This window comes from Suncus etruscus, chromosome 9 (genome assembly GCF_024139225.1).
Source record: "Suncus etruscus isolate mSunEtr1 chromosome 9, mSunEtr1.pri.cur, whole genome shotgun sequence".
In the NCBI taxonomy this organism is placed as follows: domain Eukaryota; kingdom Metazoa; phylum Chordata; class Mammalia; order Eulipotyphla; family Soricidae; genus Suncus; species Suncus etruscus.
The window spans coordinates 58,383,377-58,399,842 of NC_064856.1; the positions used below are offsets into that span (position 1 = coordinate 58,383,377).

Consider the following 16,466-nt stretch of genomic DNA (forward strand, 5'->3'; position numbering starts at 1 on the left):
CGGAAGTGAAAGGCCCCAGTCTCGCGAGACCAGGCGAAGCCGAAGCCAAAACCAGAGCGGCCCCGCCCCGGACCCGCCTTCCTGGCCGGAAGTGACGCAACGTCCCGCCCCTTTCCCGCGCCCGGCATCTCGCGAGACTTCTCCGAGCCCTCCCTCTTGCGCCTCTCCAGCCGACATGGTAGGTTGTTCTTTCTCGCGTCTCCGCTTTCTTGCGGGTGCAGGCCACGAAGACGGTCCCCGGGGCTTCCTTGACACCCTTCTGTCGGCTCCCGCGGGGTCGGAGAGCCGGCATGGGTCCGGATCGGGAGAAGCAGCGCGCTCTCAGCTCCGGGTTCGGATGTCCACGGACGGACACGCGGGCCGACGCGCCCAGGCGCCACCCGGAGAAGGCCCCGCTCTGGCCTCCTCTGGCTGCTAGATGCACATGGCGGCCCCCGGGCCCACTTGGATTAAACGTTCTCACCTAGCGCTTTGCTTTTCATTCTTACACAGCCGTCCAGACTGAGGAAGACCCGAAAACTCCGGGGCCACGTGAGCCACGGCCACGGCCGCATCGGTAAGTGCCGGCATCCCGTTGGGCTCGACCCCGAGGAGATGAAGCTGGCAGAGTCGCACGCAGAGCATTCTCGGAACATTGGGTGTTGCTTCGTGTCGGCAATTGGATTGGGATTGGATGGAGGAATGCAAGTGGAGCAGGATTAGTTGGTGGTAGATTTAAGACTATTCCCTACCTTACTTGTCTGAAAATATGGAAGCAGCATATAAATACTGGGCTCCCCTGTCGGAAAATGGCTTTTACAACTTGTAGCAAAGGCTGTTGGATGAAATAGGTTTTTTTTGTTCTGCAGGCAAGCACCGGAAGCACCCCGGAGGTCGGGGTAATGCTGGCGGCATGCATCACCATAGAATCAACTTTGACAAATAGTGAGTTTTGCTTGGATGGGTTATTCTCGCTTTGGGGTTTAAAGGGTTGGCTTAGGTCGTCTTAATTGCCTATGATTGTTGGCATTGATGGGAATAGCGCTTGATGTGTGACAAAGCTGGGAATTTGTTCTCGAGACTAGAGTCACGCCTGGGTATCTTCTGTTGCCTTGGTGTGCTAGAGTCCTCGAAAAGTAACTGCTGACCTTATTCACTGGCTATGATCCTCGTGGCATAGTCAGTCACCCGGTTAGTGACATGCACTAGATTGATACAGACTTATTTGGTGAGATGTTACGGAAGGCCTGTTAATAAAAACATGTAGAATTTGTGTGAAATGTTAAAGGTGTTCTGAATACTATGGGAACCTCACATTGATATTCTGTGACTTATTTAATGAAGGTAGGTTTCTAAAAAATGGAATTCTTTTTCTCTTCAGCCATCCAGGTTACTTTGGGAAAGTGGGCATGAGGCATTATCACTTAAAGAGAAATCAAAGTTTCTGCCCAACTGTCAATCTTGACAAACTGTGGACGTTGGTCAGTGAGCAGACACGGGTTAATGCTGCCAAAAACAAGACTGGAGCAGCTCCTATCATTGATGTGGTGCGATCGGTAAGCCATTTTATGGATTCTTTAATCCACTCAAAATTTATGGACTACTTGGGTCTCCTTGCCTAACTAGGATTGGACTCACAAGCAGAATTTCCATAGATGTTTCCTCTGGAGGAATATAGTCGGTTGTGATTTATTAAAATATTGTTGAATAGTTACTACTCAGTCATTTTGTTTTCTCTTGAAATAGTTTTCCCACATAGCAGTGACCTAATTTATACAGGTTTGCTTTTTTTTTTTTTTTAATTTTTTTTTCTTGCATCAGCTTCAGTAACTGAAGTCAGTCTGGTCTGGATCATTTGGTCCTTGTGTCATCCTTATGTTTTATGGGTATGGAGGTAGTTGAGAGCTGAGGTTTTGTTAATAAACTTTATGACCTGCTCAGCCTGTTTATTCCTTGAACAGTTTTGGTGGTCCAAATCTTGGGCCTTGCTGGGCTGGGATTTATTTTTCCTCTTTCAGTTGGTGATTGAGTCAAGGAAGTTGTGTTTTAGCCGAGACTAGAGCCACATCCTGACACATTGCTTGTCCTGGTGTGCAAGAGTCCTCGGAGAGAATGTGCTGATCTTGATTCACTGGCAGGGGTAATCCGTGCCCCTGTTAGTGCCCAGGTCAGAAACATGTCCTTCCTGCCTCCTACATGGAGTAAGTTGTTAAGCATCAGGAGATTGCTGCCTACAGTGGTATATTTTAAAACTATTTTCTCTTTTCTAGGGCTACTACAAAGTTCTGGGGAAGGGAAAGCTCCCGAAGCAACCAGTCATTGTGAAAGCCAAATTCTTCAGCAGAAGAGCTGAAGAGAAGATTAAGGGAGTGGGAGGGGCATGTGTCCTGGTAGCTTGAAGTTACAAAGGAAGCTTCATTAAAGGATACAACTGCTTTTCTCTTACTGTCTGAATGTAGGTTCTTCGATACTGCTCCATCTCCCTGTACACAGAAACTATTAAGTTCCAGGACTAAAGGCTTCAGTGTTCTGTCTGTTCTCAAAATGCTACTATGTAGAGGCATTGGCCAGTTACCTGATTTGATCCATTTAGAAAGTGAGAATGACTGTTATAGCTAGCTTTTTGTTTTGTTTCGGGGCCACACACGGGGACATTCAGAAATCATTCCTGGCTTGGGGGGAACCGAACCATGGTCTGTCCTAGGTCAGCCATGTGCAAGGCAAATGCCCTACAGCTTGCGCCACTGCTCCAGCCCTTACAGCTAACTTTTGCATTGTATCGAATATGTTGAGTTTACATTGAGAGGAATAATGTGAATTGGGAACCACTTCATACTCAATTACATTAAAGGAAGTACCTAGGATTCCACTGGGCTCTAAAGGAAAAACTTTGTTTTGGGGTCACATCTGGCGTTGCTTAGGGGTTACTCCTGGCTCTATGCTTAGAAATTGTTCCTGGCAGGCTCGGGGACCATATGGGATGCCGGGATTCAAACCACCATCCTGCATGCAAGGCAAATGCCCTACCTTCATACTACCTCCAGCCCCAGGACAAACTTTCAATGAGATATGGTGGTCTTCACAGATTTTATTTGGAGATGATACCTTGTAGGGTTTGGGAGGCCAAAATTGGGTTGGCTATTATAAGACCTTTCTCAGTTTTGATCACATTTTAATGATAGAGTGGTAGGATTAAGGAATTTCTTCACATAATTCCTGAACTAGAGCTTTTATGTTATCAATGGCTTAGATTCTTTAAAATTTGTCAGGACTTACAGCTTAAAATTTCTCACATTGTAAAATGAGTTGAGTGGAAAAATTAATGTTTAGCTCATGCAAAATGTTAATGTTTGTGTGCAGATGAAAGCTGCATAGAGCTCAGAATAGGTTCTCCAAGATGTTTCCCCTTTCTTTGGTTTTTGGGCCACCCCTGGTGACACTCTGGGGTTACTCCTGGCTATGTGCTCAGAAATCACCCCTGGCTTAGGGGACCATATGGAACACCAGGGGATGGAATTGTGGTCCATCCTAGGTTAGTGTGTGCAAAGCCAACGCCCTACCGCTTGCACCACCAGTCCAGCCCATTTCCATTTCTTTAGCCTGAAATAGAACTTGCCAACTAGTATTCTGACCAAGAATTGGAGGAATTAAGATAGTACTTAAAATCTTAAACTCGGGCCAGCGAGGTGGCGCTAGAGGTGTTTGCCTTGCAAGTGCTAGCCAAGGAATGATCGCGACCGCGGTTCAATCCCCCAGTGTCCCATATGGTCCCCCAAGCTAAGGGCAATTTCTGAGCGCTTAGCCAGGAGTAACCCCTGAGCATCGAACATGTGGCCCGGAAAAAACAAAACAAAACCTTAAACTCTTGGGGCCAGAGAGATAGCACAGCAGTAGGGCATTTGCCTTACAAGTGGTCAACCCAGGAGGGAAGGTGGTTAGATTCACGGCATCCCTGTGGTCCCCTGAGTCTGCCAGGGGCAATCGATTTCTGAGCGTCGCCAGGTGTGACCCAAAAAAACCCTTAAATTCTTAATCAGCAGGAAAAAAATGAATTGAATTTCCATCTTCTAGTGCTAAAGAGACAGTTCTTAGGGAAGAAAGGAACCTGTAGCCAGCCATTGATGGCTGTCCAGTAAGTACTAGATAGTGAAGGGAAAAAATGAATGGGTTAAAAATCTAGACCCATACCTAACAAATGTACTGTTTTCACTGTTAAAAGGTTTAGATAAAGGTTTGCCTGGATGATTGGGTTAAATTATCACAGCATTAAAAAAAAAATTATCACAGCATTGAGGAAGAGCAGACATGCTTAGGAAAGTTAGGGAGAATATTCTGGAAAGAAACAGGGATAAAAATGATGGCACATAAGGGGCCAGAGAGATAGCAGGGCGTTTGCCTTGCATGTAGCCCATCCAGGTCAGGTAGTGTTTTGAATTCTGGCATTCCATGTTCCTGTGACTGCTGGATGTGTACTCCACCCCCCCCCCCCTCCATGATGGCACATAAATGAGTTTATGGCTGGAATGGGTTTACAAAATCATGCATGAAATAAGCCAGATTTAGGGGTTAGGAGTGGTCCAGTCTAAATGGCTAGCTTCCCTAGGAATTAATAGCTCCCATAACCCTGTTTTGTGTGACCCCACCCCCTAATCAGCACTTGCTGATGGAGTCATTTGCAGCATTGGCTACCTTGGGCACCTCTGGAAACAGGTGGTACAATGTTCAAAACTGGACAGCTGCATGTATAGGCTTTGCCTATTACTATTTCACTGCTCCAACCTTAATACATATAAACCATTCTGGCGTAGAAAGAAACTAATGGGGTGTTGCAGGGTTTTTTGAGGGGTTGGGCACACCTTCACTTGATCACTGCTGACTAGGGTCTATATGAGGTGCTGGGAATAAAGCCCCTAGTCAACTACTTGCAAGTATTCTACCCACGATACTACCTCTTAAGGTACTTATTCAAACTTTCACCAATATCTGGCTAATCAAAGTGCTGATTCTAATCTAGAGGCTACTAGGCCTCTTAGGAAAGGAGTAGTTGGTGAAAAGTGCAGCTTCAAAATGAGCTGGCCTAGAATGACCTGTTTCATTGGATCAGTGTGAAAATCTGCTCTATTTTCCTGAGACTAACTGAAACTTGGTCTGTTCAGCCTACTCCATAAACATTGCTAGTATTGGCTAATATTGGTTAGCGCAATGCAAACAGGAATGATGAGGTCCTTCTCATATCAAGGTAACACATTTATGCACTCTTTAAAATCCAGTGGTCTTAAGGTTTTATTTTCATGCCCTTTTGGTTTTTTGGGTCACACCAGCAGCACTCAGGAGCTATTCCTGGCACGCTCAGATATCACTCCTGGAAGGCTTGGGGAACCATATGGGATGCCGGGATTCGAACCAACTTCCATCCTGGATCAGCTGCATGCAAAACAAATGCCCATCCGCTGTGCTATCTCCAGCTCCTATTTTCATGCCCTTTTAAAGGTCACCTAGTAGACAACCATAGGTCTAAACTAGGGCTTTCATTTTTGATCTAATGCATAAAAGTATTTCTATTGACATCTAAGAATTGCAGCTGTTTGCATTTTGTGGATCTGCTTCCCCATAATTTTGTGCTAGGTGTCCTCAGGAACAGGAAACACAGGAGCTGTGTTCTGAACAGCAATAGGCTGAAAATAAGGGAACTTTATATACATACATACACACACACACACACACACACACACACACACACACACACACACACACACACACACATATATATGAAGTTATATAAGAACAAAATTGGAGTGATGACATGTGGAAGATGTGAGCCTGGTTCAATACTGAAACAAAAGCATAGTTTCACAAAGATAATATAACTGGATAAGAAATAAAAATGTGGGGCTGGGAAGGTGGCGCTAGAGGTAAGGTGTCTACCTTGCAAGCGCTAGCGTAGGACAGACCGCGGTTCGATCCCCCGGCGTCCCATATGGTCCCCCCAAGCCAGGAGCGACTTCTGAGCGCATAGCCAGGAGTAACCCCTGAGCGTCAAACGGGTGTGGCCCAAAAACAAAAAACAAACAAACAAAAAAAAGAAATAAAAATGTTTACCCAGGGCCAGAGAACAAGGATTATGGTACCTGTCTTGCATGTGGCCTTTAATAGTTTGAATCTTCATTATCTTCTGAGCATGGGGCTACTCTGTGCACAGACCCAAGAATTTTATTTTTGACTTCTATTTTTCAGTGCTCAGAGACTGCTGCTGGCGCAATGCTCCAAACCATATAGTGCACACTTTGCCCATTCTTACCTACGATTGCGTATACAATTGTAGATAGTTTGCAATGTTTATTCAACACAAAAAACTTGAAACCTAACTTTTGTCCTGTGTTGTGGAGATGTGGGGGGTGGGGTTGCTTTCTACTAGTAGTACTCTGAGACTGCAGTGCGAAGCCCTGGCCTCCCACATGCAAAGCCGGTGCTTTAAGTTGAATGAGTTTTGTAATTTTCTGTACTGCATGAGTTTTCTAGGATTCCAGTTAGCTGAATCTGGGGAAGCTCATATTTTGTCTTGTTCAGAATACTACCTCCCAAAAAGTTATTCTAAAAATCCTTGTTGTTCAGGCCCACCCGCAGGGCTCAGGTTCCTCCTGGTGCACTCTGGGAACCATGTGGGATGCTGGGGTTTCAACCTAGGTTGGCCACATTTTGGGGGGGCAAAGGGGGGGTGTCACACCTGGCAGTGCTCCGGGGTTACTCCTGGCTCTATGCTCAGAACTCGCTCCTGGCAGGCTCCGGGGATGCCGGGATTGGAACCACCGACCTGCGTGAAAGGCAAACGCCTTACCTCCATGCTATCTCTCTGGTCCCTAGGTTGGCCACATTTAAGGCAAATGTCTTACCCTTTGTATTAACTCTCTAGCTAGTCCCTAGAAAACTTTATTACTAGTTGTACTTAAGTAGAATCTCACTAGGTACATTTGTCTTTGCTGTATAAGTGTTAGATGGGTTGAGAACCATTCATTAGGAGTCTACAGAGATGGGAAAGCAAAACTTCGGTCTTTTAGTTTGTGGACCATACCCAGCAATATATATGGATTTACCAAGCTAGTTCTTTTTTTTTTTTTTTTTTTTTTTTTTTTGTTTTTGGGCCACACCCAGCGGTGCTCAGGGGTTACTCCTGGCTGTCTGCTCAGAAATAGCTCCTGGCAGGCACGGGGGACCATATGGGACACCGGGATTCGAACCAACCACCTTTGGTCCTGGATCGGCTGCTTGCAAGGCAAACGCCGCATCTTGCCGCTGTGCTATCTCTCCGGGCCCACCAAGCTAGTTCTAAGCTCAGGGATCACCACCTAGTGGGGCTTGGAGGGCAGGGTGCTGGGCCAAACATTGGTTGGCTGCACACAAGGCAAGTATCTTACTGTTTTGTTTCTCCAGCTCCTTTATATTGCACATAGTAATAATCACTGTGCTGGCCGTGGCAACTTATTCCAAGTCATTATGTAGCAGCTTTGGTTAATAGGATAAAAGGATCATCTCGGTTAATATATGTCGAATTTTAAAGATATATCTAAGTTTCAGTCACATTGAAGGATTCTTTGACACTGCATTAAAATAGGAAAGGAAGGGGACTGGAGCTATAGCACAGCAGTAGGGCATTTGCCTTTCATGCAGCTGATCTAGGACGCACCTCGATTCAATCCCCAAAGTCCCATATGGTCTCTCAAGCCAGGAGTAATTTCTGAGCGCATAGCCAGAAAGTGTCATGGGTATGGCCCAAAAACCAGGGGGAAAAAAAAAAAAAGGAAAGGGAGGGACCAGAGGGATAACACAGTGGTAGGGCATTTGCCTTGGACGCTGCTGACTGGGTACTGACCTAGGTAAGATTCCTGGCATCCCATAAGGTCCCAGAGTCTACCAGAAGCGATTTCTGAGTGCCAGGAGTAACCCGAACGCCACTGGGTGTGACCCCTCCCCCCAAAGAAAAGTTCTAGCTTAATGCTTCACATTGGAAATTCTCAAAATCTTTTGAAAGCCTTGGGTTCGTAGATGAGACAGGAGAATGGCCAGTGTAAATGTGTTCTGTAGCTGACCTAGATGGGGGAGGAATCAGGAAGGTTGGCTTCTCAGGCAAAATATTCTCTTGTGCAGACATAGCAAAATTCTGTCATATCTTTAAGCAAACATCTTTGCTTCTGCACGGACTAGATTGTTATTCCCTGATCCTTACCCATACCAATCTTGGATCAATTTCTATCTTTAATCTTGTCTTAAAAATCTATATATGGGGGCCGGGCGGTGGCGCTGGAGGTAAGGTGCCTGCCTTGCCTGCGCTAGCCCAGGATGGACCGCGGTTCGATCCCCCAAGAAGCCAGGAGCAACTTCTGAGCGCATAGCCAGGAGTAACCCCTGAGCGTCACAGGGTGTGGCCCAAAAACCAAAAAAAAAAAAAAAAAAAAAAATCTATATATGGGGGGGCTGGAGAGATAGCGAAGGTAAGGCGTTTGCCTTGCAAGCAGAAGGACGGTGGTTCAAATCCCGACATCCCATATGGTCCCCTGAGCCTGCCAGGAGCAATTTCTGAGCAGAGAGCCAGGAGTAACCCGAGTGCTGCTGGGTGTGACCCAAGAACCAAAAAAAAAAAAAAAAAAAAAATCTATATATGGTGTTGGGAAGCTTATTATGGTCTGCCAAGGGACTTGAACTATTACAGATGAACAACCCAAACGCAATGAGTTTTAGAACCTGTTAAAGAGTCTTGGGGCCGGAGATATAGCATGAAGGTAGGGCATTTGCCTCTCATGCAGAAGGTCAGTGGTTCGAATCCTGGCATCCCATATGGTCCCCTGAGCCTGCCAGGAGCCATTTCTGAGCGTAGAGCCTGGAGTAACCCCTGAGCACTGCCGGGTGTGACCCAAAATCCAAAAAAAAAAAAAGTCTAAGGTCAGGGGCCGGAGAGGTGGCGCTAGAGGTAAAATGTCTGCCTTGCAAGCGCTAGCCAAGGAAGGACCGAGGTTCGATCCCCCAGAGTCCCATATGGTCCCCCCAAATTGCCCCAGGGGCAATTTCTGAGCGCTTAGCCAGGACTAACCCCTCAAACGGGTGTGGCTCCCCCCCCCCAAAAAAAGAGTCTAAGGTCAGTTAAGAGTCAAGAAAATTCAGGGCCAGAGAGGGGCAGCATGGAGGTAACCGTTTGCCTTGCATGCAGAAGGACAGTGGTTCGAATTCCGGCATCCCATATGGTCCCGAGTCTGCCAGGTGCAATTTCTGAGCGTAGAGCCAGGAGTAACCCCTGAGCGCTGCCGGGTGTGACCCCAAAACCAAAAAAAATAAAAAATCAAAATTCAATGTGCAAGAAAAAGTAACCTTTGAATGCCTCCTAATTCATGATATTTTCAAAATAAATCATACATTTCAGTGAAAATCACCTTCTTATGATATGACAGTTTACAATTGCCATGCCAATTCATAATCTAACCAAATACAGTTAGAATATAAGTAGCACTTTGGAAAACCACCACTCAAACTCCTTTAAAATAGCATGAATTGGGCCCGGAGAGATAGCACAGTGGCATTTGCCTTGCAAGCAGCCGATCCAGGACCAAAGGTGGTTGGCTCGAATCCTGGTGTCCCATATGGTCCCCTGTGCCTGCCAGGAGCTATTTCTGAGCAGACAGCCAGCAGTAACCCCTGAGCAACGCCGGGTGTGGCCCAAAAACCAAAAATAAATAAATAAATAAATAAATAAAAAATAAATAAATAAAATAGCATGAATGTTTTTCCCTTATTTAACCCCATTTCCATATCTAAGATATTTGTGTAGATACAGTGCTACTCTGGAATATGCCTACACTCTGATTTGAGTATGTGAAAAAATAGAGTATGCCCTGTACCCTTATACTCAAACCTTTCCAAAGTTTATTTTACTATTTCTATAAGAAAGAATGTGGGCCCGGAGAGATAGCACAGCGGTGTTTGCCTTGCAAGCAGCCGATCCAGGACCAAAGGTGCTTGGTTCGAATCCCGGTGTCCCATATGGTCCCCTGAGCCTGCCAGGAGCTATTTCTGAGCAGACAGCCAGGAGTAACCCCTGAGCACCGCCGGGTGTGACCCAAAAAACCAAAAAAAAAAAAAAAAAAAAAAAAAGAAAGAATGGACCTGATCCTCAAATCAGAACCCTGACTTAATCCTGACCAGACACTTCCTACAATAACAGTCTAAGCCACCCATAGTTCCCATCCTGATTTTTCTCCTTTCCCTTTTATGGAAGGCAGCAAGACTTTTGGTATAGAAATTAGGTAGAGTTCTTGGGGCTGGAGCAATAGCACAGTGGTAAAGTATTTGCCTTGCACACAGCCAACACAGGACAGGCCCTGGTTCAAATCTGGCATCCTATATAGTCCCCGTAGCCTGCCAGGAGTAACTTCTGAGCACCTCTGAGTGTGACTCAGAAAACAAACAAACAAACAAAAAGAACTAGGATTCCAATGAAAGGTGACATGGAGAGTAATGAGCCAGGGCTATGAAGCCCATGGGCTGGCTTTAACTGAGTTTTATTTACTCCACCTATGTAAGGTGGAGTATGTCACCTATTTCAAAAAGCTTCATACTGGCTGCCATCTGTATGGCAGAAAAATGCCCAGCTCCTCCACTAAGCACAAAAGAAAATAAGGCAACCAATGCTTACCAAGTTGCAAGAACTATCACACCCTAGGCCCCCTGACAGAAATGGCTCAGCTCTGATTACTCCAAGCCAACAAATTTGTTTTAGATCTATAAATCCTGAACACCTCAATATTTTATAGTAGTGTCATCCCAGTGGTATTAAGGTCTGCTGGAAAAATTACATAGTGATTAGCCAGCCTCAGTAAGCCTGAACAAAAACAAGGCTCAACTAGCACCAACTGCAGCCAAGTAAACCCTAAACACTGACTAGTAAAGTCATGGAGATACGTAACTATCATTTCAAATTTAATCCGTGTTTTGATAAGTCTATTTGCCTTTGCGTTGTAACAAGCAATATGAAGTGCATTTGTGCCTGCATAGAGGCAGGCGATGGAAAAAGGGGATGCTGGGAAAGACAGCCACACTAGTGGCAGGATTAATGTTTGAATACTTAATACTTGAAAGAACTGTTGATGAACAGCTTGGTAAATCACAGTGTACTAATAAAAATTAGTAGGGGAAAAAAAAAAGAAAGGGTTTCATCTTGAATAGAAAAATGTTAAGATTCACCTAACAAGAGCCAGAGAGCAGTCCATTCTTTCCATCACTAGAAACAGTATGAAGAGTTAGAGTAGGAAAGATGAATCAAAATGAATCTTCTAACTAAAATAAATCCTATTCAGACAAGAGAACTTTTATTTCAGGCAAAGTCAGTGACCCATACAAGTTAAATCTTTAAATACTCAGTTCCCTTCCCCATTATGTTGTGTTTCATTTCTGATTTATCTATCTCAGCCCTCTCCCAAGAGAGAATGTTAGATAATGAAGCCAAGGAAGACATGGGGCTTTGGGCCCAAACAACTGTACACTGTTTATTGAGAAGACCCGTAGATGGTGGGGAGAGGGATGCCCTGTACCGCATCATGGCCACCACGGACTGTGAGCTGGACCTGGAGAGCACTGGCAGAGCTGGGGAGTGGGCTTCCCACGACTCACCATCTCAAAAGTGGGAGGAACAAGAGAAGATCAGATCTAAGAGCCTGGTACCAGGTTGCAAATGGGGATTGATTGGCTTTTGCCTTCCATAAACAGGTTTATGGAAGGGGGACCATTATGAAAACAAACCCAGAAACATTAAGATAAAAAAAAAAACAAACCCAAACCAAAACCCCAAACAGTCCTCCTGTATATAACAAGATAGCAGCTGCTCTCCAAGGCTCTCCAGGCTGCTTCCAGACTGGCAACACAGGCCTCAGACAGGCCAGGAACCTCCAGAGGAACATCAGTGGTTTGGCTGAAACAGTCAGCTGCACATAATTGGCCAGTCACCAGCACCCAGCATAACTTCATCCAAGCTCAGGCAGGACAGGAAAGCACCGGCCCCTTGGGAAAATACAAATATTTACCAGATTCTCTTTGCTTGTTACAAAAACAGATAAGAAAGGTTACAGCAGGTTATTTACAAACATTATCCTGGGATATCATGAAGGCAGAGGTGCACTGGCTTGGAGGATGGGCTCTGTGGGGTAGAGCAGTCAGGGCAGCCCTCCTGGGTCCCAGGCTGGGCCCCCTCCCCAGGTTCCAGGATCTGTAAGGCACTGGACATTCTGGGAAAGGTCTAATTCTTCTTGTGAAGGAACTTCATTTTGTTGCCTGTGGGTCAAGAGACCAAGATTAAGACTGTTTCCATATCATCTCATCCAACAGTCCAAACCCTTATAGTGGAAAGGCACAGATCAAAAAGACTGGATTACAGCTGGGTCAGATGTGGTCCAGAGCAGTGAAGCACTAAGCTATTAGGGCACTGGCATTTATCACTTGTGTGGCTTTGGGCAAGTTATTTAACTTCAGTGTCATATTTTCCTTGCAGACATAAGTTGACTCAGTGATTTTAGCTGCTTAAAAAAAAAGTTGTCGATAGAGTAGTGTTGCTCAAAATGGGTAATATTGCTCCTTGGGTGGTGTTTGAATGGGCTGGTAGTAACTGTTGCAATATGGGAGTGCTTAATATTTGTTTACTTAAAGAGGGTAGGCACAGAGGCAGGAAACTGACTCCATTTTTTTCTGAAAAGGGTAATAGGTCAAATTCACTTAAATCTCTGGCTTAGAGCAAAGATACTGGCACAAATGGCTGTGGGATTAGTGTTAGAACACTGCCAAAAATAACTATTATGAGCAACTTTATAAACTATGGTATTTAAAGTAATTTAATAAATTTATATATATACATACACACACACACACATATATATATATATATAAAGAAATATACCCCAAAGTATCTAACACCTGGGAAGTTTCTCTTGCAGCTTGGGAAAACCTATGCTGACTGCCTTTGTAACACTGTAGAGAAGCTTCTCTTCCCCAAGTAGTGACTTCCTGTTCTGGCAATACTCCCAATGTAAATATACTGACATTACTTTGAGAGTAGTTTGGGGCATAGATTCCTCACATATTCCCTTCTTCTGATTTACCTCATGAGGCTACTTACCCAAGCCTCGGAGAAACTTGTTCATTCCACTTTGCTCAGTGTCTGGGAGTTCCTCTAAATACTGTTCCACTCGCTGCTCAAAAAGGCCTGGTCAGAGAAACAAGAACAGAGATAAGAACAGCCCTTAGGGGGCCAGAGAGATAGCAGGAAGGTAAAGTGTTTGCCTTGCATGCAGAAGGACTGGTTCGAATCCCAGCATCCCATACAGTCCCCTGAGCCTGCTAGGAGCAATTTCTGAGTGTAAAGCCAGGAGTAACCTCTGAGCGCTACCCGGTGTGACTTAAATAAATAAATAAATAAACAAACAGTCCTTGGAAGGAAGTGGGACTACCTATCTAAGAGGACCACTGGACACATATCCCAAAAAGGGAGAAGCTACCCAGGGTCTATAGCTGTAACTTATAGAAACTTTTGACAACAAATCAGAACGAAACATCACAATTGTCATTAAGGACACCCCCTATAAGCATACTGATAAAAGGCTTTGGGTTAACATTTCCTGACCTGAGCTCCTCATTTTAGAGCTGACCCCCAAAGAAACACTTTTTTAAAGCTACTTTGAGACCATTCAACCATGTTGTTACAAAAAGGTTTGTTAGATGAAATGATCAATATTAGAGTAAATCTAATCTGGATACGATTTTTTTAAGAGATTGAACATGAACTAACCAGAACTAGCTAAGTTGTCAAGCACCTTCATAGCCCTTAGCTATTCAAAGCTCCCTAAGTGGCTAGGTCAAGTCTCTTTCTCCTTGAAGTATATGTCCTCCTAAGGAGGGATAGGTAGACAAGGCTTCGCTGCTCCTGGATGATGTTAAATCTTGCTCTCCCATATAGCTCCTCTAGAGGACTGGTATTGTGAAGGCAATTCCCAGGACAGAAGAAGATCCCTTGGAAGCAAGTATCTTAGGAAAAGGGCTATTAGAATACCTAACCCTTGCTAATGCCTAGGAGCTTCTATCTCAGTGCTCAGCTAGTCAGCGCTGTAGGAAGCAGAGAAGTAGGCGTAAGCCTCAGTCCTTCTTACCCTTTGCCCGGCACTTCCTTAGCTCCCTGTCCTGGATGAAGCCAGCAAACATCTGCGACTCCATAAAAACTTCCAGAAAACGGCGGATGCTCTTGGAGGCCACAGACTTGCGGAAGGCCTCTCGCTGGAAGGCCCTCTCCCCCTTCTCTGTCTGGGTCAAAAAGAGGGAGTAGTGTCCAACCGTCTCCACAAAGAATCGGATAAACACTTCAGATACTAGCCCATTGAGGGTGTTACATTCTGCAAGAGAAAAGAAGATCTTTGAGGTCCAGATGAACTAGTAGCCTGCAGCCAGCACTATCTTCCTCCCCCTCAACAAGCTCCCAGCCAGAACCACCTCTTCCCTTCTTCAAACTTGCTTTCATCTGCTCATGGGCTCATATGGTGCCCACAAGATGGGAGTTTGGAAACTTCTCTGAATATAGATAGTGGTGTGGCTGAAAGCAAGCTGTGGGAGGTAGGCATAAAAGGTTTCCTATTAGCATTAACCATCTTAGTGATTTCCTGCTCTAATGTCCTGAGGTAGAGAATTTGAAGGAAATGGTGAAGTTACAGCTAGTGCTACTTTGGTGACAATGCTATTTGTGGAAGCTTAAGAAATAGCACAGTCGTAGGGTGCTTGCCTTGCCAAGCAATGGACCTGGGTTGTATTCCCGGCATCCCATGTGGTCCCTGAGCCTGCCAGGAGTGATTCTGAGCATAGAGTCAGAAGTAAGCCCTGAGTGTCACCAGGTGAGTCCCCCACCCAAGAAAAGACAATGCTATTTGTGTTTTGAATTCCATAGTAGTTCTCTGACTGCAGATCTGGTCAAATTGGAATTCCCTGAAACAAGCATAGGAGTTTCTAAGCCTCAGATCTTTTACTTATAGCCTCACAAACTAGAAAGGACTTGGAGCACAGAGATGGAATCCCAACCCTGGAGGCTCCAAGCTGCTTCTCGCTCACCATCGTCAGAGTCACTGTCAGAGTCCTGAGCAATCAGCTCGTTCTTCCTCTCCAGAGCCTGCTCCAGAGCTGCCTGTAATTTCCTAGGTAATAATGTGTCCTCATCATCCATCTGCGGAAAGAAAAATAGGTAATACTGACATCAACCAGGCATTGACCTCATTTGCCAGACACTGTAAAGAGTTTAATGAGGGCTAGAGTTGTGGTAAAGTGTATATGAGGCCCCAGGTTTGATTCCCAGCAGTATGGAACCCTGATTTGTGGTCCTGGTGGTCACACTGAGTATTCTTCCACACCAACTAACAACAAGAAGATCTTATTTACTCTTATTCTTTCTGTTACTGAGAAATCCTTGTAATATGATTGACATCGTTTTATGTTCAAAAATTTAAGTAGAGAAAAACTGAGAGACCTGTCCAAGGTTACAGGCAAAGTGACAGCACTCATCACATTCACTGTCCAGGCTCAAATTGGGTGCCTTCTCTTAAATTGTTATGGCATCCATCTCCCTGTCTCCACCTTCATCAGGTGGAAACACAGTTGACTTGTGTTAGGGAAACTGGATCAGCCTCTCTCAGTGAGAGCTGTGGTTCCTGTCTCTTCTGCCTCAGTGACTGCCCCTTGCTGCCCTATCCCAAGCCAGGGCAGGATCCTGGAGAGTGGAATCCAGTGTGCTCCTTTAGAGCAAGTTAGAGAATTTTGTGACTGAAGTGATGACTGCAAACCTTTATATTCCAGAGTGATTTATGGTCTTGGATAAACTCAGCAATAGTTCAAGGCGAGTGTATTTTCAATAGAATGAGAACACTGGTTTAGAGAAGCTCAAAATGTCTGTCCAAGATAATGTGACTCCCAGGGGTCAGAGCCCCACATTTCAATCTTCAGAGTTCCAAGCCAACTGCTTCACTCTTCTACGCTGTCTTTCAGCCTTTCAGAGGTTGATGGGCCTGCTGCTGTCAGAGTTCTCAGGCCAACTCTCCTACCCTCACCTGTTCTGTGAATATGAAACTCAGAGAGCATGACAAATAAGTTGTCATGGTGAATAGTGCATGTGGCAGTGTGTGGTGAAGCATGGTGGTGCGTGGTGGTATATGGCAGAGCGTGGAGATGTGTGGAAGTGTGTGGCAGTGTTTGGAGGTATGTGGCAGTGTTTGGTGGTAACCGTGCTTGGCCAATGTGAAGCCAGAATCCTGCCTGAGGCACAAATAATACTGCAGCATCCTGTTCTACTTACCTGTCGGATGAATCGGTCTGATCCCAGATTCACCATCAGGGCCTGAGAAAAGGAGTGAGTCCTTAGCTGCTAGAGTCAGGCTATGCCTGCCTTGCCTCCCAGACCCTGCCCGCCACCCCACTCAACTCCCAAC

General features: G+C 45.3%; 2 protein-coding genes and 2 non-coding genes across 4 annotated transcripts in view; 3 read left to right on the forward strand and 1 right to left on the reverse strand.

Annotated features, from left to right (window-relative positions):
• Positions 1 to 131: 131 nt before the first annotated feature.
• RPL27A (ribosomal protein L27a) lies at positions 132 to 2,487 on the forward strand. The gene is made up of 5 exons (XM_049781100.1): positions 132 to 178; positions 493 to 556; positions 849 to 924; positions 1,361 to 1,535; positions 2,250 to 2,487. Exons 1-5 carry the CDS (start codon positions 176 to 178, stop codon positions 2,376 to 2,378), a joined length of 447 nt encoding a protein of 148 aa, XP_049637057.1. The 5' UTR covers positions 132 to 175; the 3' UTR covers positions 2,379 to 2,487.
• LOC126019257 (small nucleolar RNA SNORA3/SNORA45 family) lies at positions 1,054 to 1,183 on the forward strand. The gene has a single exon (XR_007498991.1). It is a non-coding gene; the product is annotated as a small nucleolar RNA SNORA3/SNORA45 family (small nucleolar RNA).
• On the forward strand, positions 2,029 to 2,159 carry LOC126019256 (small nucleolar RNA SNORA3/SNORA45 family). The gene has a single exon (XR_007498990.1). It is a non-coding gene; the product is annotated as a small nucleolar RNA SNORA3/SNORA45 family (small nucleolar RNA).
• Positions 2,488 to 11,481: 8,994 nt separating the features above from the next.
• The window catches only part of DENND2B (DENN domain containing 2B), a 134,184-nt gene continuing 129,199 nt past the window's right edge, over positions 11,482 to 16,466 (reverse strand). Inside the window, exons 16-20 of the mRNA XM_049780994.1 lie at positions 16,334 to 16,375; positions 15,100 to 15,211; positions 14,154 to 14,393; positions 13,127 to 13,213; positions 11,482 to 12,288 (exon numbers count right to left, since the gene is read on the reverse strand). Coding sequence (XP_049636951.1) covers positions 12,254 to 12,288; positions 13,127 to 13,213; positions 14,154 to 14,393; positions 15,100 to 15,211; positions 16,334 to 16,375 — 516 coding nt within the window. The 3' untranslated portion in view covers positions 11,482 to 12,253. The remainder of the gene's footprint in view (positions 12,289 to 13,126; positions 13,214 to 14,153; positions 14,394 to 15,099; positions 15,212 to 16,333; positions 16,376 to 16,466) is intronic.